The following is a 23,369-nucleotide window of genomic DNA, read 5'->3' as shown; positions in this document are numbered from 1 at the left end:
TTTCTCTTTCACTTCCACAGTATTCCTTTGGCTAGCATTTTGATTTGCTACACTGGTACCATCCATGAAGAGAAAGCACTGATGACTTGTGATGGTTAATTTACATGTCAACTTGGCTAGGCTATGGTGTCCAGTTGTTTGGTCAAACACCAGTCTAGATGTTGCTGGGAAGGAATTCTGCAGATGTGATTAACCTTTATAATCAGGTGACTTTAAGTACAGCAGACTATCCTCCATAATGTGGATAGATCTCATCCAAAGAGTTTATAGAGTCTTAAGAGCAAAAACTAAGGCTTCCCAGAGAAAAAGGAATTTTGTCTCAAGACTGTAACACAGAATCTTGTCCAAGTTTCCAGACTGTGGGCCTGTCCCACAGATTTTGGACTCAAGATTGCAACATCAACTCTTCACTGAATTTCCAACCAGCCAGCTTACCCTGATTCTATTTCTCTAGATACCCTGCCTGATACATAACTGAAATCCCTCCCATCAAAAGCTAACCACTCCCTCATCTCTACCTACCCCCCTCAGTTATCTTTGATTCCATTATAGGACTAAGTGAAAGGGATAAAGGAAACTCCACGGCCTACCACTTTCAATTACATTTTATGGGGCAGAAGGCTGAGATACTAGAGCTGTCTTACCATAGGTTTTTAGAGTGGAATTTTCTTCCCTCTGAAGGTCTTCCAGCCATACTGCAAGCACGGTGGAATCTGCATTCCAGAGAAGGTCATTAACCTAGTAGGGAAAAAAGACCTGTCACTGGCCTTTACGTATTTACCTCAAAATCTTTATGATAGCTAAATTCCCTGCTCTCACAAGTCAAATAATCCCACACTTGAGTTGATTCCTAGCTGTAAATTACTAACCTATGGAGTTATTAAACAAATCTCTGTCATCATATGTAGAGGACTTCAAAAAAATGCATTATGTTTAAATACTTAACCAAATGAAGGTGACATTTTTAGACAATCAGGGAAATTTGAATATGGACGAGGTATTAGGTAATATTAAGGAATTATTACTAATTTTATAAGGTGTGATAATGGAATTGTGCTTATATAAAGAAAAATGTTCTCAACTGTTAGAGAAATGAATATTGAAAATATGATTTTTAAAATTGAAACCCTAGGAAATTTTTACAAAGAGTGTGTGTGTGTGTGTGTGTGTGTGTGTGTGTGTGTGTGTGCGTGTGTGGGTGCACCAGAGAGTGAAGAATAGATGAAAATAATTTTGCAAAATGCTGGTATATATCTGTTGAAAGTAAGTAATAGGTACATGGGAGTTCATTAAGCTCTTCTCTCAACTTTTAATATATTTAAATTTTCACACAATTAAAAATTACCATGATTTGTTTCTGCTCCAGCAAAGATCCAAATGGTACACAACCTCCTTAAGGTTTAAATGTTAAAAATGACAAGTATCTTTATCACTGGAAGAATTATGCTTTTCTCAAAATGAACAATAAAAACTGACATTTTAATTTCCTTTCTGTGTTTTATCTAGGGTGAGGAAGGAATGCTATTTCTTCCCTGCAAAATCTCCTTAATAAAAACAATTTGGTGTGTAAAAAAAATTCAGTCATAGGAAGCCACTATTTTTATTACTGTCTACTCTGGGGCTTCTATTTACATAGCCATATCAAATACAAATCTTCTCTATAGCTGTGGAAAGTCCTCTAAATGTGATGGTAAAACAACTCAGGCACCTACCTTAACCTCATCTTTGAGGAAAGGAAGTGTAAAATGTCCATGGAGAAGTCCATTTTTCTCAAAAAACACAACATCCTGCTGATTGGGTTTATCTTGCATAGATGCAATCAAACTGCCTGAGGGCCTTAAAGCAAACCCAGAGTGTCAGAGCATCCAAAAGCTCATCCAGCTGGCTAAGCACAAGATGAAATTCAGAGAAACAATTCTTTCAGCAAAAACAAAAAGCCTCCATCCAAGGAAGTTTTAAATCCCATGTTTCCTGGCAAGCAGTCACCCTAGTGTGGGACTGTATCTGCCCAGAGGACGTAGTGCCTTTTCCTGATTTGCACAAGGGCTCTATCTGCCCACAAAGACTCACAGATTTAGACTGCACTTGGGTGACTTTTTAAAAGAACCAATAAATTATTTAAACCATTCCCAGTATAATGTCCTATAAAACCATGAACTATTTCTTCAATTATATGACTTCAGCAACTCAGGTAGGTATTTTTAAAGACTTCTCAATCTACTGAAAACACCTTGATCGCCCCATATTGTTTACATTTGTCTCTAGTTTTAATTCAAATACATTTCTCTCTTTGCTCTGTCATCCAATTGCCACTCAAATATTGGTGGGAAACAGATGTCTAAAACCTAGAGACCTAGGTTTTGCCTGTAACAGATGCTACTGAGGCAGGAAATATTTCTTCTATCTATAATCAGGACAGCCATATATCACAAGCAGGTTGTGACCTGCACAATGGTACTAGGCCAACAGGTGAATCGGGCCCAAATCCAGCCCGCGTGTTCCTCAGCAAACAGGTCCCCTTAGTGTGGGAGTTTGTGCAGAGAAAGGAAGCCCTTTCCTAATTTTCACCAAAGCTCTGCTGCCCCACAGAAATTCACAGACTGCAACTTTCCTTCTAAGCACCACTTTCTGTTTTACACAGTGGCTTCATGTAGGCCCTGCCAATAACCTACAAAACGTGTGGGCCTTGGAATGATGAGGTCTGTGAAGCTCAGAATCTACTATTCAAACCACATTCAGACTTCATGGAACTAAAAAAGAAAGATACAGGCTTACAGCCAAATGAGAAAAAGTAATTATCTCTTTGTGTTTTATAAACACCTACATTCAATAGGTACCACCACTCCCACCCTAGTACCAAGAAATTCTCTGGGAAGAAGTTACAAGGTTTCTTCTCCCACTCACTTCCGAGCCAGAGCAGGTCCCACTCCTGCCACAGGCTCACTGGCTGACTGTAAAGCAAACTCCCGGCCTCACACTCTGAACTTTCGAGCCCCTGTGTAGTAGATAGAGGGAGAAAAACAACAATGGCAAAACTTAAAGCATTGTGATAAATGTTGTCAAGTCCGAACTTCCAAACACCTTCCTTATTAATAAAAACTGTCATGGTTTCACAAAGCCAATTAGATGAATCTTGTTAAAAATTCGTATCCAACAGGTAGGAGGCTGGGCCAAATAGCCTCAAAGAACTCTTCTGATTCTTAGCTCTATATTCATTTAACACCTAAACCAGCACATCGTTACCTCATGGGTGTAATGAAAGAAAACTCTCAAAGCAAAAGGAAGAAAAATTTATTTCCATACCTGTCTCTGGGCAAACGACTCATAGCAAAAAACTCTCCATCACCACGCCAGGTAACTTGTGGTCTATGGTCATCCCAGGGCAAAGCAGACTCGTGCTAAAGAGAGGAAAAAACACAAATGTTACTGGGGGCCTTAAATGGCCCAGAACCAAACAAGCCTCAGGCTATTAAAGTTAAACCTTTTATATAAGGTTTAAGCTATCTAGAAATCGAGTTTCACAGAATCCTCAGGTACCCTTCCAGAAGGGCCCTTAGACCCAGAAGTCGAGAGAAAAGAACTTAACAAAGCAAAACAAAATCTTTCTCTGGGCATTAAAAAGTGGCCTCCAAGCATAGCAACGGGGAAAAAGAGCTACAGATCTAGATATTAAAAATAACGAGCTGAGGGCTTCCCTGGTGGCGCAGCGGTTGCAAGTCCACCTGCCGATGCAGGGGACATGGGTTCGTGCCCCGGTCAGGGAAGATCCCACGTGCTGCGGAGCAGCTAGGCCCGTAAGCCATGGCCGCTGAGCCTGCACATCCGGAGCCTGTGCTCCGCAAACGGGAGAAGCCACAACAGTGAAAGGTCCACGTACTGCAAAAAATAAATAAATAAAATGACGAGCTGAGGAATTTATCAGGTAACTATACAAGGAAATTTATGTTTGTCTAAATTTAAGCGGGTAGAGTTTCATTCACTGAGTAAACTTCGCAACGCTGCACAGAGGAGTTAAGAAGATGAGAGGAAGGTGGGCAGGGAAGAGCCAGAGGAGATAAAGCCAGCAGCAGTGATGAAAACACGGACAAGCTCTGCATTCTGCAGCACAGAAAGAAGAAAGGTTTCCAGTGCCACTTGCACCTCCGTCCCGAAAGCCTTGAAGACAGAAGCCAATTCTGTGGGGTTGGGGACAAATGACCACCTGAACATCCATCATCACATTACAGTGATAGGCTAAGTCGGAATGGTGCTAGTGCCACAAGCTGCACAGTAGGGAATACACAGCAGCCTAACAAGATTTATTCTCAATGAAATCGCCCTGTGGTATACACAAACTTCCTCCAGTGAAGGGTTAGGAGACAATATGAGTTACACGGAATGTAGCCAGAAATAAAGTAAGGATGGAAAATGTAACGGCAGGCAGTATATGATTTCATCTATCCTAGAAGGTCAGCTCAGGGAAATTTCCACATATAATATAGACAAAATGCTTCCATTTGCTCTGGCCTGCATCTGGGGATTATCCTCAATTCCTCTCTCTCTCTCTTACCCTACATCTGATCTATTATCAATAAATCCTGTAGCTCTATCTTCAAAATGTATCCAGAAAGAAGGAAAACATAGTTTCATCCAGGAAGGGAAATCAGAAAAAGAAAGACTAATATATACATATGTAGGAAAAGTATAAAAACATGCATGTGAATGATCAACAGTGAATGCAGGGCAGCAGCTCCTTCTGGGGAGGAAGGGGAAGGGTATCAGGAAGGGATACAGAGTGTTTCATTTCTGTCTGTGATGACTTATTTTTTAAAATGAATATTGGTGATAATTATTCTCTATGTGAAAAAAAAGAATAACAAAACAACTTGGCAATAGAAAGGAAAAAAGGATCTTTCTAGGATGACTCATTCCCTAAGGTCTCTAAACAACTTCAGTTTTACTAGAGCAGAAGAGATCTGTCCATTAACACGCTTTACCTGTGAAACAGAGCAGGACCCTATGGTCCCTCTCCACCCCATGTCCTCAGCCTGCCTTTTTTTTTTTTTTTTTTTTGCTGTACGAGGGCCTCTCACCGTTGTGGCCTCTCCTGTTGCGGAGCACAGGCTCCAGACGCGCAGGACCAGCGGCCATGGCCCACGGACCTAGCAGCTCCACGGCATGTGGGATCCTCCCGGACTGGGGCACGAACCCGTGTCCCCTGCATCGGCAGGCGGACTCCCAACCACTGCGCCACCAGGGAAGCCCTCAGCCTGCCTTTTGTCTGCAGAAAACCTTTAGCCAAACAATAAGTTTAATCAGAGAAGTGAGAAAATGCAGAAACAAAGGAAAACAGTCCAACATGACTACATAATAATAGTTTAGTCATTAAGCACAGTCAAGGACTTTTTTAGTTCCTCCTCAAGGGGTATAGATAATATTCTGAGCCATATCCTTTGAACTGTCTTATAGATACTGAAACCCCCACTGGGTGGAAGAAGTTAACTACATGATGACCAGACTGTGGCCATGACATAAGCTGCCACAAATCCAAGAATTGGCCTCAAAGAAATGGGAACAAGCCGACCCTGGAAATAAAGACTAACTGTACTTAATAACCAAGATGATGCTGGTCAGACCCCCACATCACCAATTTCAAGATGACTCTCAGAGCTGCCTGTACTGTTTCTGCATATAGCCCCCTCCCTCAGCCTATAAAAGCTCTTGCCCACTGGTTGTCAGGGAGGGGAGTCGGCCTTTGCACAAAAATCCGCCCCCAACACTCCCACCCCCCGGTTGCTGGCATCCAGCGGAATAAAGCAAACTTTCCTTTCCACCAACCTTGCCTCTTTATTGGCTTTAGAGTGGCGAGCAGCTGGACCCCACTTTTGGTAACACCTGGACACCTAAGAGCTCCTGGTGTGTAAGCAGAACTTCCATTTGTTCCAAAGAAAGTTCTTTATCCATCATACCAAGCTTACCATTTGCAGCTGAAAGGCGGCTTGCCTGCCTTCTGATCCATGGAACTGCGTCTCCTTCCTGCCCCAGCCAACAGTGATGAACTTGTCTAGAGAACAATTGAGTGAGAATATGCAAGATAACCAATAAGCTAAATAAAATAAAAGCAGTTTCATAGCTATTCTTCATGAAGTTGGGTCCTCTGAGACCTCTCAATAAATTGACCAGCAGTCAATATTTTAAAAACCTATGTTCCATATTATATGCTGAAGTGATTTTGAAGACGTTGAAATGCCCTTAGTTTGGAAAGAGCTCTACTGCCATCGTATATAAATTCCCTTGATGACAGTCAGCAATCCATCCCCACTTTACAAGGAGAATGAAACATGAAGAATCTATGCAATACATCCACAGATAACAAAACATAAAACTCAAGAAGACAAGAGCTGGGAACAAAATTCCGATTGTAAGTGTTCAATCCACTAAATGTATCCAACCTCCCTGCTAGTGTTGGAAGAGACCATGATTATGGAATTCAACCACTCACAGAGACAGAGACCGAGACTCCCTAGTGACAGAGGCCAAAATTAGAACACAGGGCTTCTGCCTTCCAGGCTGGGCTTCTTTCTAAATTATAATGCTGATCTTACCTGAAATATAAAGTCAGAGTTGCTTGAAATAATGCAGCCTTCTGTTGCTGAAGGTAGGACTTAACATCCACCTATAAGACGTACTACAGAGATGCCCCTGAAAGCATTGGCCAGATCCAGGACCCAATATTTCCCTCCTATAACTGATGCTGATTCTGACGATGCAGGGCTGTTTATAATTCCTATAAATTATGGGTCAGCATGACCATTTCCTGTCTGCTCTGCTTGGGCACATCCAAGTATTGTAGTACCCCAAAGCATACCTTGCTGCTGTATACAAACAGTAGTGCCTATCCTGGTGCAGACCCCTGGGCTTCTATCCGAAAGTTTCCACAGAGAGATAAAGGGTCAAGGAGCAAAGCAAGACAACTTTTCCAGTGGGATCAGATAATAAGTGGTGGAGTTACAGCAGGAATCAGTAAACTACAGCCTGCATCTGCTTTTACAAATAAACTTGTATTGGAACACACTTCTTTAGGTACTGTCTTTTGAGTGTTTTCATACTACATCAGCAAAGTTGAGTAGCTGCGGCTTCCCTGGTGGCGCAGTGGTTGAGAGTCCGCCTGCTGACGCAGGGGACACGGGTTTGTGCCCCGGTCCGGGAAGATCCCACATGCCGCGGAGCGGCTAGGCCTATGAGCCATGACCGCTGAGCCTGCGCATCCGGAGCCTATGCTCCGCAACGGGAGAGGCCACAAGAGTGAGAGGCCCGCGTGCGGCAAAAAAAAAAAAAAAAAAAAAAAAAAGTTGAGTAGCTGCAACACAGACCATATGGCCTGAAAGCAGAAAACAGTTACTATCCAGTTCTTTACAGAACAAGTTTGTCGACACCCTGGTTAGAAGAAAAATATCTATTCACCACTCCACAGAGTGACTTTTTGTACTGACAAATACATTTCTGAGACCTAAGACCCTGACTTGGACTCCCTCTCCTTTGATTTACTCTATTAGACTTCTTATGGAAAAGTCGGTGGAATGAGCCAGGTCCAGAGCACTTTCCCATGCAAAGATGTGTTGGTTACTACCTCTATGACTACCCTCAAAGCTGGATGCCCCAGAGTCCCACCCTGGGCCCTAGATCCAGCACCATACCTGCTCCCTAAGCAGGCACATCTAATCCCAAGACTATAAAGATTCCCCACATGCCAATGACACCCAGTCCACAGCTCTGGCCTCTTCTGAGCTTCAGCCCCTTCTACTCACCTGCTTTACTTGGTGATCCCATACGGCCCTTAAACAAATCCAAAAAGGAACTCATCACCCACCCTTTACAGACCAGCACTTCCCCCACCTTCCCTCTCAGATATTTACATCTTTATTTCCACCACCTGAGCTTCTGGCTAGAGTCCTACTAAACTTTCTTCTTCACCTTACATACCCAAAGCCTATTTATTTCACTTTCTAAACTGGTACTTCTCAAACTAGCTAGGGCAGGAGGGGAACCATGCACATATATTCAAAAAAAGTTTCCCATAATTCCAAAAAATGTACTCCTATCCTCATTGAGAATCAAAATTTTCCTGCATTTTTCCCTTTTCTAGTCCCACACCCACCTTCTTTATCTCTCACCTGGATTCCTGTAGCAACCTCCTACCAGATAACCCTGTCTCGTCTCTTCCCTCTCCACCAATCAATCAATCTTGCATCATCAGAACCTTTAATGACTGATCTCCTATAACTTAATGTCCAAATTCCCTATCAAACTTAATCAAAATCCCTCCCCTTTATTTCATTCCACATCCATGTCCTGTCACTAGGTAATGCTGAAGTACTCATAGTTGCCTGAATAGGCCATGCTGTGTCAAAGGCTTCTATGAAACATCCCTGCCTTGGAATGAACTAATTCACTTGCTTGGACCACTCCCCCACCCTCAACCCTCATTTACCCAACACCAAATCAGCCAAAACTCAGCTCAAGTCGGCCTCTTCTGGGAAGTCTTCCGTCCCCATTACTCCCTTTCTCTCCTTATGCTACCCTAATTCCTGCACATCCTGTTATTATTGACTCCTTAAGGGAAAAGATGAATTAGCCACAGCACCAAGCACACTGCTGGGTTCATACTACCTACTCAAACATTATTTCTGAACAAACAAATTATTTTTGAATGAATAAATGAGTAGCACCTTTCTAAATGATTTCTTACTTAGTATAACGGGAAGTCATGAGGTTAGACCTCAGCAAAAGTTAAAATACCATCTCCCCTATCCTTCTCCTCAATCAGGCCAGCTTCCTGGTGCCCTCAAGTTGGCCAGAGCTTCTTATACTCAATAAGCATCTCCCCTTCAATAGTTCCACAGCCTAATGCCCATATCACCTCAGCTAGATCTTAGCAAGAAAACAATATGATGGTTCCCATGAAAATTCAGGTCTAATCAGCAGGAACAAAAATCAGCTCTCTATCCTGCCTCTCTTGTCTTCTCCCCAAAACTGTACCTCAGAAATGCTCTCCTTATTCTAGCTAGTACAGTCCTTTCCATTAAACACCCCGGCTAAGCCTGTCCTGGGGTTTGGGCAACAACTACCCAGATGATTCTAAGCACAGATCCCTATTCCCCAAGTTATTGACCAAGCCAACTCTGAGACTTGGAGAGGCACCAGAGGTATGCCTTTTAAAATCTGGAATGAACTAAAGGAATTGGGCTATCAGACAGTGAATTAAGTAAGGGTTTAAGTTCTTTGGGCTTATGACGTGCCTATTAGTGTGCAAGACAAGTCACAAAATGTTTCAAACAAAGCTACACTTACTTTCACCAAAATCATCCTGGTGGATTTGCTGTTCCATGATTGGTTCAAACTCTTTTGTCACCATAATTAGGGTCTGTTGACCTTGGAGGAGCACAAACAAGAATGATTTTGTTCTCATTTAGCAAATCTGCCATTCCTTAAGTATCTATAGCACTGGAAGCTACTGAGCTGGAGTGGAGGAGCTTATAGTCAAAACAGGGAAGACAGAATTTATTCAAAATGTTCTGACTCTCATTTTTATAAAGAAGTTTTGACTGGGTACATCACCTAGTGCTTATTCTCAGCTATTTATGTATGTCAAGCTAACATTAAAGTCCACATAGCCCTCCTCCACTAACTTCAACGATTTAGTCAGCAAGATATCTCTTCAAATGTATACCTCATCAGGGTGCTAGTTTGCAGAAACTCATCTGGAATGAAAAGACTTAAGGGAAAAAAATAGGACTGGGAGAGCAGTTCTTAGAATCAGTTTATTTTATGTAGCAACTCTTCCTCTTAGAGTAGATTAAATATTGCTGACTTTTAAACCATAACTATGGACCTTAGCAGCAACTTTTAAAAACAATATATTAAGAAGTAAAACTAAACTCAAAACCACCACATTCCCTATAGATTATCATGCTGGTATCCTTGTTCCAAGAAATGTTTTTTTTTTGAAACCTAAGCACCCTAAAACTTAAGCCTGTGAGATATTAGGAGTCATGTTTTATAAAAGTCAAGAATTAGGGACCAGTGACATGCTTACCTGTGGCAAGAAGCACCAGTTCTTGGTCAGGACTCCAACTCATGACAGAGATACCACTGGCTACACTCCCGACACATTCCAGCTGAGAGAGACATTTCAAAATGTTAAGGGAGATATGAAAATATAAGCCTCTCAGTAAATATTTACTATGACCTTAATCAAAACAATTAACAAAACACACAAAGGTGAAATTATTCAGTGAACACTTATTCAGTAACAGGTATTAAAAGACCAGGCATGATACAGACCATAGGGACTGGAGGTGACTACGGCCACTCCATTCCTCCCGTTAAGGAGATAAAAGAGAGATAAAAGATGCCTCTACAGCAGGGTTAGGGATGTAACCGAGGTCTCTGGGAATTAAGTGGGGGCCCAGAGCAGAGACTGACAAACGGCCCCGGAGAGTCCAGGAAAGCTTCTCTGAGGAGGTGCTTTGAAGGGTAGGAATAGGGCTAGGAGGAAGAGACTGGGGGGGGGGGGGAAATGTGCAGTTAAAAAGAGCTGTTAAAAATCAGCTGCAACTAGAGCATAAGGTATATATACACACAGGAATGATGGGGGTGGGAGGTGAGGCTAAAAAGGAATTTGGGGAACAGATAGTGAAAGGTCTTATAAGGCACAATAAGGAACATGGATTCTGTCTTGCAGACACTGTGATGCCACAAGCATGGAGGATCAGCACCATCTGGTGGAGACCAATGGATTGGAGGAGCTCAGTAATTAGGAAAAAGTTCTACAAAATGTTTTGAAAATAAAAGCATACCTTTTAAATGTGAGAAATACTAATTAAGTCATACTTGATGGCTTTGATATTTATCACCATGAACTGAGAACAAGATTTATTGTTTGACTAAATGGAACCGTTAAAAGCAAAGGTGCCAGAGTTAGACTGCCAGGGTTTAAATCCCACCTGATAACTGTTTGACCTTGGCCTAGTCATTTAAGCCCTCTGTGCCTCAATTTCCTCTTCTGAAGAATGGAAAAACAACAATCTACCTCATAAGGTTGTAGTGAAGATTAAATACAATTTTGCGTGAAAAACACTTGAAAAAGTGCCTGGCACATTGTAAACATTTAATAAATGTCAGCTGCTATTATTGTCCTATGATTAGTAATATGACTTGTGATACATCCATGTTAAAGAGATCACAACTAAGGGAGTAATCAACAAAGTTTAAAAAGCTGTCAAGAAGGTGAGGATAGAAATCCAGAAACTCAGCCTTATGCTAAGTAGAGAAGGAGGCAAATGGTTGAAATCTATCTTCTCTGGTAGTCACAAGATGTGCACATAATGATAGCATTATCACCTTAGCACCTGTAGTTCAGGGACTCTTAAAAGTTAGCCATCAAGGAGAGGCCTACTCGGCATTCATAAAAGAAAACATAAGCCATATAAACACTTCAAAGACTTCATAAATCGAGAAATAAAGGTTACAACTCAGGATCAGATTCTAGTAAGAGGTGAGCTATACCATACAAGAATGTCCAGGTTTGAGTTTTTGTTAAGTTCTTATTTGGAATGTTCTGATTGTTCTAATTAATAAATGCACTAGACAAAACTGACTTTTAGAAGAATCCTGAAATATAGCTAAAGCCATGCCAACAATTTTCTGTAAAGACTTATATAATGCAAAGACTTGAACTTGCAAAATGCTTAAATATTATGGCTCCTGACATTTTAAACTTCTACGAAAAACTAGTGACATGAAACAAAAAAAGGCATTTGAGGATGCCTAAGATTTCCTCCTCACTGGTCTCTTCCACTTACCTGGTGTGTGTTGAGATTGCAAAGTAGGACATCTCCAGAGGCTGTGGCCACACACACAGACTCATGATCCAGCAACTCCTGAATACCAACAGTGCAGCCACTTCCATCCTCTGGGAGAAAGACTTCTGCCACCAAAGGAGTGTCATTTTTCATTTTTCACCTTTCACCAAAACAAACAAATATGCAAATTAAGTCAATCTACTTTCAAAAACAATTCACAACACTTCCAGAAATACTTTTTAATGTTTCTTTTATAATATAAAAGCTTTCTAAAATGTTTTTTCCTAGATTAAAACCCAAACTTTCATTTGAGAAATATCACAACACTACCACCTTTAACACAAAACACAGTTAATATGACCTTTGTGGCACGCAAACATAAAAGCCTGGTATCTTTGAAAATATCCAATAAAACATGAAGCTGATAACTATGATTTCCTAAAATGGACACGGTATGGGGAAAGGGGACTAATAATGTAATCACCTAAAATACATTAGTAGCAAACTATAATTAAGGGAAGATATCAGAATCAACCTAAAGAGCTTTTAAATATACATAAGCTCAAGCTCCAGAAGTGAAGATTCTGATTTAGTTGGCATGAGATGGTGACTGAAACAGTTTAAAAAGCCCTACAGGAAATTTTCATCTGCATTCCCACTTAAGAACTGTTAATAGATAGTATTTACATGGTAGAAAGGGTAAAAAGTAGGGCACCCCCACAAAATACAATGTCAGAGTTTTGCCAACGTAGATTAAAACAGAAGCAGACTAAAAGATAGGGTACTAGTTAAGTTATGCCTAATATGACATCAGTATAAAGCGAAGGGAGTATTCATTTGGCGGGACATAAATTCAGAAAGATTTAAAGGACATAGTATTTGGGGAAGCAAGTTTGGAAAAAGACAAGTCAAGAGTCATGCCAAGTGCTAGCATCCTCCATCAGTAACTTACCTCTCTTGTGACAGTGTCTACTTCTATCAGTCCATGTTCTGAGCCAAGGAGCACTGTGTCTTGTTCAGTTCGGAGAGAGAAGCACTGAGGTTTCCTTGGAGCCTGAATATCCCTGAACTCCAAACTCCGAAATAACTTTAGATTTCTCATGATGAAGCGACTCCTGAAAGAAAAGTACAAATATCTCTCTTTTTAAACATCTTTATTGGAGTATAATTGCTTTACAATGGTGTGTCATTTTCTGCTTTATAACAAAGTAAATCAGTTATAAATATACATATGTTCCCATATCTCTTCCCTCTTGCATCTCCCTCCCTCCCACCCTCCCTATCCCACCCCTCTAGGTGGTCACAAAACACCGAGTTGATCTTCCTGTGCTATGTGGCTGCTTCCCACTAGCTATTTTACGTTTGGTAGTGTATATATGTCCATGCCACTCTCTCACTTTTTCACAGCTTACCCTTCTCCCTCCCCATATCCTCAAGTCCATTCTCTAGTAGGTCTGTGTTTTTATTCCCATCTTACCCCTAGGTTCTTCATGACCTTTTTTTCCCTTAGATTCCATATATATGTGTTAACATATGGTATTTGTTTTTCTCTTTCTGACTTACTTCACTCTGTATGACAGACTCTACGTCCATCCACCTCACTACAGATATCTCAATTTTGTTTCTTTTTATGGCTGAGTAATATTCCATTGTATATATGTGGCAAATATATACAAATATCTCTGGATGAAGCTTTTATTTCTCTGAGAAATAGAAACAGCTTAGTAGCAATAAATGACACTCCAATATAAGCAAAATGATTCAGGGAGCAGAGAAATTAGAATAACCAAGAAAAAAAAGGAAAAATAAATGATCTAATCTGAACCCACACAGAGATGAGTGGTAGCAACATAGTCAATTGTGTAAATCTATGGTCTACAAATTGAGGCTGTGAAATCTATTTTACGGTCTCACTCTTTGAAAGAGGCAAGATTCTCAACTTCAGAGTTTTCTCTTCAAAAAAGATTTAAGATCAGTTATTCTGCAGGAAAGTTGAGAAGAATGCAATGAATGAGAAAACACTTTATTTTTGCACATGAGGATGTTTTCATAACTTGACAGATTTACAAAATAATATAAAAATCCACATATATATCCTGGCAGTTGAAGAAAATAAAATTACTTTAATACCACCAACTACATTTATTTATAATCTGGCTCTATATCTTCATTAAAAAATTAAAATTGAAATCAAACATAGAAATAAAGAAAAGCATTTATGGGACCTCTCCGGTGGCGTAGTGGTTAATACTCTGCACTCCCAATGCAGGGAACCCGGGTTCGATCCCTGGTCAGGGAACTAGATCCCACATGCATGCCGCAAGTAAGAGTTTGCATGCTGCAACTAAGGAGCCCACCTGCTGCAACTAAGTAGCCTGAGTGCCACAACTAAGACCCAGCACAACCAAATAAATAAATAAATATTTGTTTTTAAAAAAAGAAAAGGAAAGCTTTTATTGCTCTCAGGGAGAAAAGAAGACACTATGAAATTACAACAGTATACTTCAAAATGATGACCAACAAGTCAAGGAGCTTGATAACCAGATATAACTACTTCACATTACTCCACTTTCCCGGCCTGATTTTCACCAGGGCAATAGAAAAGCTGAGAAAAGAACGATCAATAGGAAATCTACTTTGGTCTGGCAAAATCAGACTTGTTTTAACATATAAATTATCTAAGAGGGAAAGAGAAAAGTTAACATGCTGTATATTTATATCCAGACCCCTTTAAGGTTTATACTATAATTGGAAGTCCCTAACTTATGGTAGGGGTGACAATTACACCGTCCACACTGGCCTTCTTGTCACCTTAATCCAAGGTGAATTCTCTCATCTTGCATTTCATACTTATGACAATGAAAGTATAAACATGAGTTAACCCTTATACTACATAGCAGATAAAATGTTAAGTGTAGTATGAGTGAGACAACATAAAATGTGGGTTAAGAGGAAGGCAAGCCCACACATGGTGGAAGCGAGGAAGAGAATCAAGGCAAACAATGGTCTTGTAAGCTTTCATGACATTTATATTCAAGAACTTCTAGAAATTATTCGAACCTGTATTACACCATGAAGACTTTTTATTTAGATCTAATTCTATATAGAAAGCTTGGGTTTTTGAAAGCATATAAAAATTACATTATCTTTCATCTTGAAATAGCATAAAGATGACCACTGACATAGATCTGAGAGGATGGGTAGATTTGAGATGAGAGGATGTCTGACTAGAGGGGAGTAAACACGGGACAGAGTAGCAAGAGATGAAAACAGGCGAGAGAAGACCAGGTGTATTTCATCCTGGTTTAACTAATAATAATTATGCTGTTATTGTTGCCATGATCAGAGCATCAAAATGTCTCCCTGTGAACTTGGATTCTATTCACCAACAATCTGTGGAGCTCTGGGGTCCGTGGACCCCAGCATAAGAATTTGGAAGGCAAAGGCAGAAGGAGCTGAGGAGGACTCCCTTTTTCCTGTTACCTTGCTGTTTCAGTCAATATCGCCCCAGCAATGGGCCTTCATCCTTCCAGGGGCCCTTGGTCCCAGCCTCTAGCACTCCCATGACCAGCATGATAAAAAGCACCCCAGAGGTACCAGCACTAACCAGGCAGGTGCTCCCCTCCAGGTGCCTGAAATCTAGTAACATGGATCTACTCCTCTGAATTCCAGAGTTATCAACATCAGCTTTATAATGCCTCTCCTCCAAGGTTAGGTCATGATAGCCCCAATGGCTTCCCTTGTTTTGATCCTCAGACCTAGCTAAGTGTTGTAACTTCTTCCATCAGTTTACTTTTTTAGTTACTTCACTGCTCCCTTTTGCTCTTTGTTCCTCCAGCAGCTATTTAACCAATTCTTCGTTTTAAATTCTGTTGAAATATTGTGTGGTTTCTGCTTTCCTGACTGGACCCTGACTGACAAACATATCAAACAACCTGAGTTTTCAAATCACTGAGCTTTCAAAATCCCCGGCCAAGTGTAATAGGGAAGAACCTTTTGTATTCCATTACAAGTTAATCACTAAAGGGATGCAGCCTATAAGCTTAAATTATACATAATCACCCAACTCTCAGAACCCTGACTCCCAGGTAATGAGCATTAAGCTAAAATACTTTTGTTTAGCTCACAAGAAACATCCTGACCAGGCCCACCTGTGAATGACTGCAGGGAGGAAGAAATTAACACATAACCCTCTGGAGGCTGATGGGAACCAGGAAATGTTTGACTTTACTCACTCCACTTTTAGTATAAAAGAAGCCTGAATCCTAACTCAGGCAAGATGGTTCTTTGGGGGCACGAGCCCACCGTCTTGGTTTGCTGGTTTTCCGAATAAAGTCGTTATTCCTTGCCCCAGCAACTCGTCTCTCGATTATTGGCCTCTAGTGTGGTGAGCAGTACAAGCTTAGACTTGGTGACACAAGGGCAGCTCATCATTCATCTCCTTCCTCCCCAACCCTTCCAGCCTCAAAATGAACTTCTCTAAAATTTCACACCTATCATCCTTATTCCCTTACCTTCTCAGAAGTGTCCTACTCTTTTTCGAGACCAGCAAAGGAGAACCCTCCAAACTCCCCCAGGACCTTGGCTTATCAGTACCCTTTCTTTTACATCTGCAATCTCCAAACTCCCCTGCCCTCAAATGAATCATCCTTTCTCAGCCCTTAAATGCGCTAAAGATCTCTCCACTCCATAGATCAATTCTGGATCCTCTCTGAAATTTCTGACAACGCCTCTATTTTCTTCCCTTGCTCCTTCATCCATCCACCTCTTGGCTAATTATCATGCCCATGACCACAAGTACCAAACAGATCACTAATATGCTTAGTAGATCTAAATGTCTAGCCCTGACCCTCCCTAAACTGAACACTAAGCTCACATTCTCAACCTCCTGCTGTTACCACAGGGATTTCTCAAAAGCACATCAAATGCAACCTGTTAAATGAAGTACCTGCTATTCTCCACCAAACTAATTTCCCCTCTGGGGACATGGCATTCCTACTTTCTCTGTCCTCCAAGCTGAAACTGTGTGTCTGCTTCCCTTTTGCCCACACTTTCACAGTAAACTATTCACTGGTTACTGCCCTGCCTGTCAGTGTACAGTTTGAATCCTTTACATAGTACGTAATCCTACGATCCGGTTTGTGGCCTACATCAAATACCGACTGAGCACTTGCTAAGTGCTAGTCTGGACAAGAGATGACTGACAGTCACTGCCTCCTCAGAGGTCACAGCTTAACGGGGGAGAGGGCCACATAAGATACCACGTTACATGGAAATGCACGGGGACAACATCTCCAAGGAAAAGTTGCAGATGCGAGAAGGGACTCGCAGCACAGTACCTAAACTTCTCTCTACTACCGTCACCTTCTATCATGCATTGTTGCGCTTTAATTGGTGCATATCTTGGTTCGGCGGTATGGTCTGCAACTGCAAGGAATCCGGAGACTGGGTAAGTGTGCAGCTGGGGGAGCAGCATGTCATTCCCCCTCCTGCCGCGCCGCGCAGAGCGCACTGATGGCCGCGGGTGCAGCAGGCGCCAAGTCTGCAGAAAGAGGACTCAAGGAGGGCAGAGGTGGTCAAGCCGCACTTCACTCCCAGACCAGCAGCAGGCAGCGGTTGGGCGCTAAAGGGTCCCCTTCATCAGGACACCCTCTGGCGGACAGGGCCCGTTTCCGTGCCCCCACCCCAGCTAGGTCGCTCGAACGCTCACCTACGCCGCGCTCTGAGGACCCCCAAACAGCGGTGCGTCCGCCCAGGGCTGCGCACGGGCCTCTCCCTGTCCGCTGCTTCTGAGCTCTCGCGACGCGCACTGGGTCTCCGAGCCGCCGGGCCGCTCGACCCCCTCAGGTAGTGGCTGAAGCCGGGCGAAGGGGCGACCGGCGAAACACTTACTCGCAAGCGAAGATACCCCGACACGCGCCGAGCGGCGCGGGAGTGACGCCGCGAGGCAGGGGGGCTGTAGCCTGCCTTCTTCGTCGCCCCGCAAAGATTTGTGAGGAGCGGCGCTGGCCGCTGCCCCCTATCCCTACATCCTACTGACTAGCCTATTGTGTTTGAACCCCGCTTTGACGTCAGACCCCAAAGCTCAGTAAGTGGCACCGGTAGGTGGAGCCTGCAGAGCCAGGGGAGCAGCAGGCGTGCGCACAGCGCGTGTCCCGGGCTACACGCTGTAAAGACACCTTCCTCCGTGGCAAGCGGGAGGAAGAGTACAGGCCCCCAGGGGGCGGGGTTTGCAGCACCTGAGGTCGCCATGGCTACCGAGCCCGAGACCCCTGAGGCCGCCTTGGCTGCGGAGCCCGCGGTGCCATCGCTTGTGGATCGTTACTTCACTCGCTGGTACAAAGCGGGTAAGTGGAGAATAATAGTCTCCTCTGGGCCCAATTTGTCTGACAGTATAGGGACTATGATGACAGATCATAAGCCACACGCGCCCTCCCCAGCGCTTCCTCCCTACGTCAGAAGGAACTGGATCTCTCTGTTCCCCTGTAGGCCAAGGGAATGGCATTTGCAAAGACGTGGAAAACAGCAGGGTGCATGCTGGGTAGGGCGAGCTCAGTGCGAGTTCATGAGGTTGGGTTGCTTGCGGGAAGATGGTAGACTAAGGTGAGATCCCCGAGGGAGGCAGGAGCTGGGTTGCAATCTCCATGAGTGCCTAAAGGGATTTGAGGGGCTCAGTCCTCCAAGAAGAGGCGATACATAAACTGATTTAAATGGTAGCGGTCTAAACTAAGGTAGAGGCATAGGGATGGAGAGAAGAGGGTGGGTTAGAGTAGAGTCATTTAGAAAGCAGAATCTAACAGTTTTACTTAAAGGAAGTCGCTGGTATTACACATTTGCCACTTAGAAGTAGGTATCCTGTTGTATAGCTTTGTGTACCCAGCAAATATCAGTGATGAGAGCATCGTTGGGGACCCTCCTGTAACCCAACTTCCTCCCATTCATTTAGGAATAATATGAGGTGTACTCATCTTTTACAATATTGAAATATTTTACAATAGCATACGTTTTATTAGCCAGACTTAGTGTAACCGACCGTCTGGTTTACCCTGGATTGAGGTGTTTTCCGGAATCCATTACTTTCAGCGCTAAGATCAGGACAGTCCTGGGCGAACCAGGATAAGTTCGTCTCTCTAAAATCGACCAACAAAACATGCTACTAACTTAAATAAAGAATACATTACTAATCACTTTTTTTCTAATAGAAATAATGATTGTACTCATTTTAAAGTGAGGATAAAAAAAGGTGGAGCAAAGAGTTAATCATCATTTTAACATCAAATGAAGGATTCCATCTGGACCAGATATCTTTAAATACTTTATGGTAAGCCTTTAGGTATATCGTTTTGAGTAATGAAGGGATACCAGTGTTGTATGTGTCAAACCTTCATAATTAACTACCTCTATGAACCAAAGTAAGTACTAGGCAGTGGTAGTCAATATTGATTCAACAGCCATCAGACTCATTCATTTCTTCTAGATGTCAAAGGAAAACTCTGTGAGGACCACTGTATACTACAACACTCTAACCGGTAAGAAAATTGGGAATTTTAAATTATCAAAAAAAATTTTTTCTAGCATTGTAGCCTGGTACGGTCTTGTATTGAATAAATATTCATTAAATGATTATCTTCCACTGTACTGAGATGGTATTATTTATACTAGGAGTTTGGTTGACAAGAATGAGTCTTGCAGTGCCTACGCTAAACAAATAAACTTGGTTACCCAAACATCCAAATGGAGGACCACACCCTCAGTCGGCTACTACCTCAAGTAAGCAGCCTGTGCCTAACCACTGAATTGCCTAAGCCCATGGAGAGGGCTAGGGTAGAAGCACATATGGTATCCTGTACATACCAGCATGCCTTACTTTTCTCTCTTCCTCCTCAGTGCTGTCTAAACACCTCTGGTACTCTTCCCTTTGGGGGAAGGAAATTCAGTCCCATTTTCTCCATTTTTATTACTGCATTCTTTTCTTCAGTTAAGCTACAATAGTAGCCAGAGGAAAATGGGGGGAAATGATAGGCTGACTAAACAAATGTCAGCTCAGCTATTCTTGTGCCAGTAGGAATACGGTGTTATAGGAGGAAGAATCATACCAAGCAATAATACAGGATCAATTTTTGCTCCTCTTAGAATATGTGTCATCACACTGGCAGGATCCCATCTAGTTCTTCAAAGTGGAAAAGCAATTAAAAGCATTTTCTATCAAATCAGTACCAACTGTAGCAGACTTCAGAACAAAGTCTCTGGGAAATTTAAGTGGGTATGTTCCTGTATTTCTCTATTTAAATCCTCTATTATCATAATAATGATAGAGCCAGCCAGTCTTAGAACCCAGTAATGTATGCTCAGCATACTTCCCTGGCAGTTAGAGATGACTTTAAGACTATGTAAACTCTAAAGAAATTCTCAGGCCCCCAAAATGAAGTATTTCAGAAGGTATATTATCTGTCATATTAGCTTCTGGGCCACCATCCCTATCATCTCCAGGATGAAGGATGGAGAAGCTGGGCCTTTGAAAGAACAACTCTAATACCAATATAACAAGATATTTTGTCCTTTCTAGCTTTGTTAAGCCAGTATTTCGAATTCTATAAAATTTAGGTGATCAATACTTCTTTATCGTATATTTTCACATGTGAACTTAAAAGTAAAAAAAGTCCTGAGGTAGTGAAAAAAAAATCAATCTGAGAAAATATACAGTATTTGCTTCGTATCATTTCCCATTCCTAAATCACTGCCAATTTAATACACATCTAGCTACACCCTCCTCCTCCACGTAGTATTTAGTTATAGAAAATGTTACCTCTGCCCTCTACACCTTTAGGCAGGATGGACATTTTATTGTTAAAGGAGGGTATCACACCAAGGACAACTCATTACCATACTAAACTATCCTGACAAACCCCCCTGGATAGGAAAGTTTCAGTTGGTGATTTAGGTCCCTCATTTACTGAGTACATACTAAGAGTTTCTGCTAATTACCCTCAGTGTTCTGGAAGACCCTTGTTTATACTCCCCTTTGTAGTCCTGAAGGCCCCTAATAACCTGCCTTATAATTATTGATTTTTCCTCACTCAAGAAGCAAGTGGACTTTAAAAAGCATAGACCATTCTTAAAAGTCTACAAATTGCAAGTAAAACAGTTAGTGCTTGTGATGTTCCTGTGATAAATCTTTGTCCAAAATAGTAACACTGTTGTTACTTCTGAGGAACAGAGAGAGACCTGCATATGGAACCCACTGTAGATAAGCTTTGATCACATCTCAGCACTGCCCATCATTTATTCTCCCATGGGAGGTGACAAAAAGGGGTTAAAACACTTCTTTCTGACACAGAGCCAGTGGTAGACAAAACATATGGGACAAGTCCCCAGCCCCTCCTCCTAAAAGTGGGGAGTCACACTGACTAGTATTTTGAAACGAAGTACCCACAGGCAGAGGAGTGAAGTGCATGCAGTAACACCTGAATGCTGTCTAATAATGTTGTGAGTGGGAAAGAGGCCATAAAGAACAGCATCTTGACCTCAGATGTTCACTGCAGTAAAAATTCCTGGGAAAAAAAGGGCAACACATCAGACATGCTTGCATCCATTTCCCATGAGCCTCCTTGTATTGGGTTGGCCAAAAAGTTCGCTCAGGTTTTTCACATTAGGGAAAAACCTGAATGAACTTTTTGGCCGACTCAATAGATATTTGTCAGAACCTCCCCAGATGTATCCATACAGTGGAGTACATGAAAGTATAACCGTGCCACAACATTTAAACAGACATATGTCAAAATGTAGTATTTGCTAGCGGGTTATAGGATAATGGGTAAGTTACTCTTATCTGCTACTTAAAACTTTTCTGTTTTCCAAATATTCCTCAAATTGCATTTTTTTAAATTAGAAAAATATCCCTTCTTCAGAAAGTCTTAGTGATTGACCTAATAAAGAAGTTCCTTTCTCTGTTAAGTTCTAATATAAGAATAAGGTAGGAATCTTAATGAAACTAACTTTGTACAATATTGCTGTCATTCTCTATAATGTTGAATTTTATATTACTGCTTATTGGTAAGATTTTCCTACCCTTTTGAAATCTTTACACTGGGCTATGTGCAGCTTTCTCATGTACAGTTAAATATAAAGTATAATAAGTTAAGATAAAATATATTCTTAATATGTACTAAACTACCTATTATCACATTTGTCTTAGCCTGCTTTTTCCTCTAGAGCCTAGGGTGGTGCCTAGCCCATAGAGGCATTTAGTATATAAGTATTTGAATAAATCAATGGTTTTTCTGTACTTAAGTCATTTTTATTTAAAATGCTAATTCCAGGAATATATCCTATTGTGACTCTGAGGGCTGCCTCACAAAGAAAAGTGAAAATGTACATCAATTAACTTTTTCTTCCCTTTTATTATCAGGGGGCACAGTTTCTAACAGAACTTGCACCTCTGTGTAAGATTTACTGCTCTGATGGAGAAGAATACACCATGTCTAGGTGAGTTACTTTTTAACCACAATTTTGGGGAAACAAAGAAGGTAATATTTTTCTTCAAAGCAATTTTTTCTTTAAATAGCTGTGTTAGAGGATGGTTGATGGAAGTGAATGAAAGCATTCTCCATAAGCCATCTATTCTTCAAGAGAAGGTAAAAGGGTCTGGGGAAGTAAGATCCCATCCACATACTTTTTATCTGGTTTTTTTTACCGTTTGACCGTATTAAGTATTCTATTTCCCTTCTAGCCATCCACCGAAGGCTACACTGCAGTTGTGTTGCCCAAGTTTGAGGAAAGTAAAAGCATAACAGAAGGGTTACTGACACAAAAACAGTATGAAGAAGTCGTGGTGAAAAGCATCAATGCCACAACAGCTACCTCATGAGGATTAAGATTGAGTAAAAACAACAGGGCATTCTTATCCTTACCTGGCCTACGAGTTAGTGCACTAAGGAAGAACCAGAGGCGCTGAAGCATCCTTCACACCGGGCTATCTGCAGGGAGGCCTGATCTTAAAACCTGACCTAGTTTTCCTTCTTTATCTTGCATAACAAGCCTTGATTCCATTTTGTCTCCAACCTCCCAGATCTGCCTGCCCATGTACTCACTCTGCTCTTCTTTTGCTTTTCTCTTTCTAACAACTGGCAAGTGAGAGGCATTTTTCTGATTAAAAACCAACAAACAAAGCACTTTGAGGACAATTTGAAAAGACAGAAAAGTAAAAATAATTTACCCATCATCCTGTAACCCATTAGTAACTACTAGGTTTTGATATAATTCTGTTTGAATATTATGTCATGGTTATTGTTTTTGCCTCAATTTTCCATCACTTTGAAGTTGAAAAACAACAACTGGCCTTTCTTACCCAGTCTGCTTCAGTGTGACACGACCGAAACGTCTGGTCCCACCCCTTTTGCCCCAACTGCCTCCCTCAGGTTGCCGGGAAGAGGCAGGGTGTAGAGTGTACCTTCTCTAAGTCTATGGGTTGGCCTTCAGCTCTGAACAATGTAGCACTGTAACACTGGCTTCTTAATGAAGGACACA

At 41.7% G+C, this 23,369-nt stretch overlaps 2 protein-coding genes across 3 annotated transcripts in view; one reads left to right on the top strand and one right to left on the bottom strand.

The window, feature by feature from the left end:
• The window catches only part of LOC132513154 (elongator complex protein 1-like), a 40,606-nt gene extending 22,795 nt beyond the window's left edge, over positions 1 to 17,811 (bottom strand). The window contains 11 exon segments of the mRNA XM_060137341.1: positions 645 to 738; positions 1,713 to 1,836; positions 2,905 to 2,995; positions 3,304 to 3,323; positions 3,325 to 3,398; positions 5,958 to 6,043; positions 9,331 to 9,411; positions 10,076 to 10,157; positions 11,844 to 11,995; positions 12,795 to 12,958; positions 17,736 to 17,811. Of these exon segments, the coding sequence (XP_059993324.1) occupies positions 645 to 738; positions 1,713 to 1,836; positions 2,905 to 2,995; positions 3,304 to 3,323; positions 3,325 to 3,398; positions 5,958 to 6,043; positions 9,331 to 9,411; positions 10,076 to 10,157; positions 11,844 to 11,995; positions 12,795 to 12,945 (955 nt within the window). The 5' untranslated portion in view covers positions 12,946 to 12,958; positions 17,736 to 17,811.
• A 282-nt stretch (positions 17,812 to 18,093) lies between these two features.
• On the top strand, positions 18,094 to 22,898 carry LOC132513632 (protein Abitram-like). Of its 2 annotated transcripts, XM_060138137.1 has the most exons (7): positions 18,094 to 18,190; positions 19,321 to 19,372; positions 19,506 to 19,613; positions 19,977 to 20,106; positions 22,252 to 22,328; positions 22,408 to 22,477; positions 22,573 to 22,898. In XM_060138137.1, the coding sequence occupies exons 1-7, from the start codon at positions 18,094 to 18,096 to the stop codon at positions 22,708 to 22,710; spliced, it is 672 nt and encodes a 223-aa protein (XP_059994120.1). In that variant the 3' UTR covers positions 22,711 to 22,898. The 2 variants fall into 2 exon arrangements, with proteins under 2 accessions (XP_059994120.1, XP_059994121.1); XM_060138138.1 differs by lacking the exon at positions 19,506 to 19,613.
• The last annotated feature ends 471 nt before the right edge of the window (positions 22,899 to 23,369 follow it).

Source organism: Lagenorhynchus albirostris, chromosome X (genome assembly GCF_949774975.1).
Source record: "Lagenorhynchus albirostris chromosome X, mLagAlb1.1, whole genome shotgun sequence".
Classification (NCBI taxonomy): Eukaryota; Metazoa; Chordata; class Mammalia; order Artiodactyla; family Delphinidae; genus Lagenorhynchus; species Lagenorhynchus albirostris.
The sequence above is the reverse complement of the archived record's forward strand: the minus strand, read 5'-3'. Positions and strand labels throughout refer to the sequence as shown.

Coding starts and splice junctions, on each gene's coding strand:
- LOC132513632 (XM_060138137.1), top strand. CDS start 18,094: ATGGCTACCGAGCCCGAGACCCCTGAGGCCGCCTTGGCTGCGGAGCCC. Junction 20,107..22,251: donor TCTCTGGGAAATTTAAGTGG/GTATGTTCCTGT, acceptor TTTTATTATCAG/GGGGCACAGTTTCTAACAGA. Junction 22,329..22,407: donor GAAGAATACACCATGTCTAG/GTGAGTTACTTT, acceptor TTCTTTAAATAG/CTGTGTTAGAGGATGGTTGA.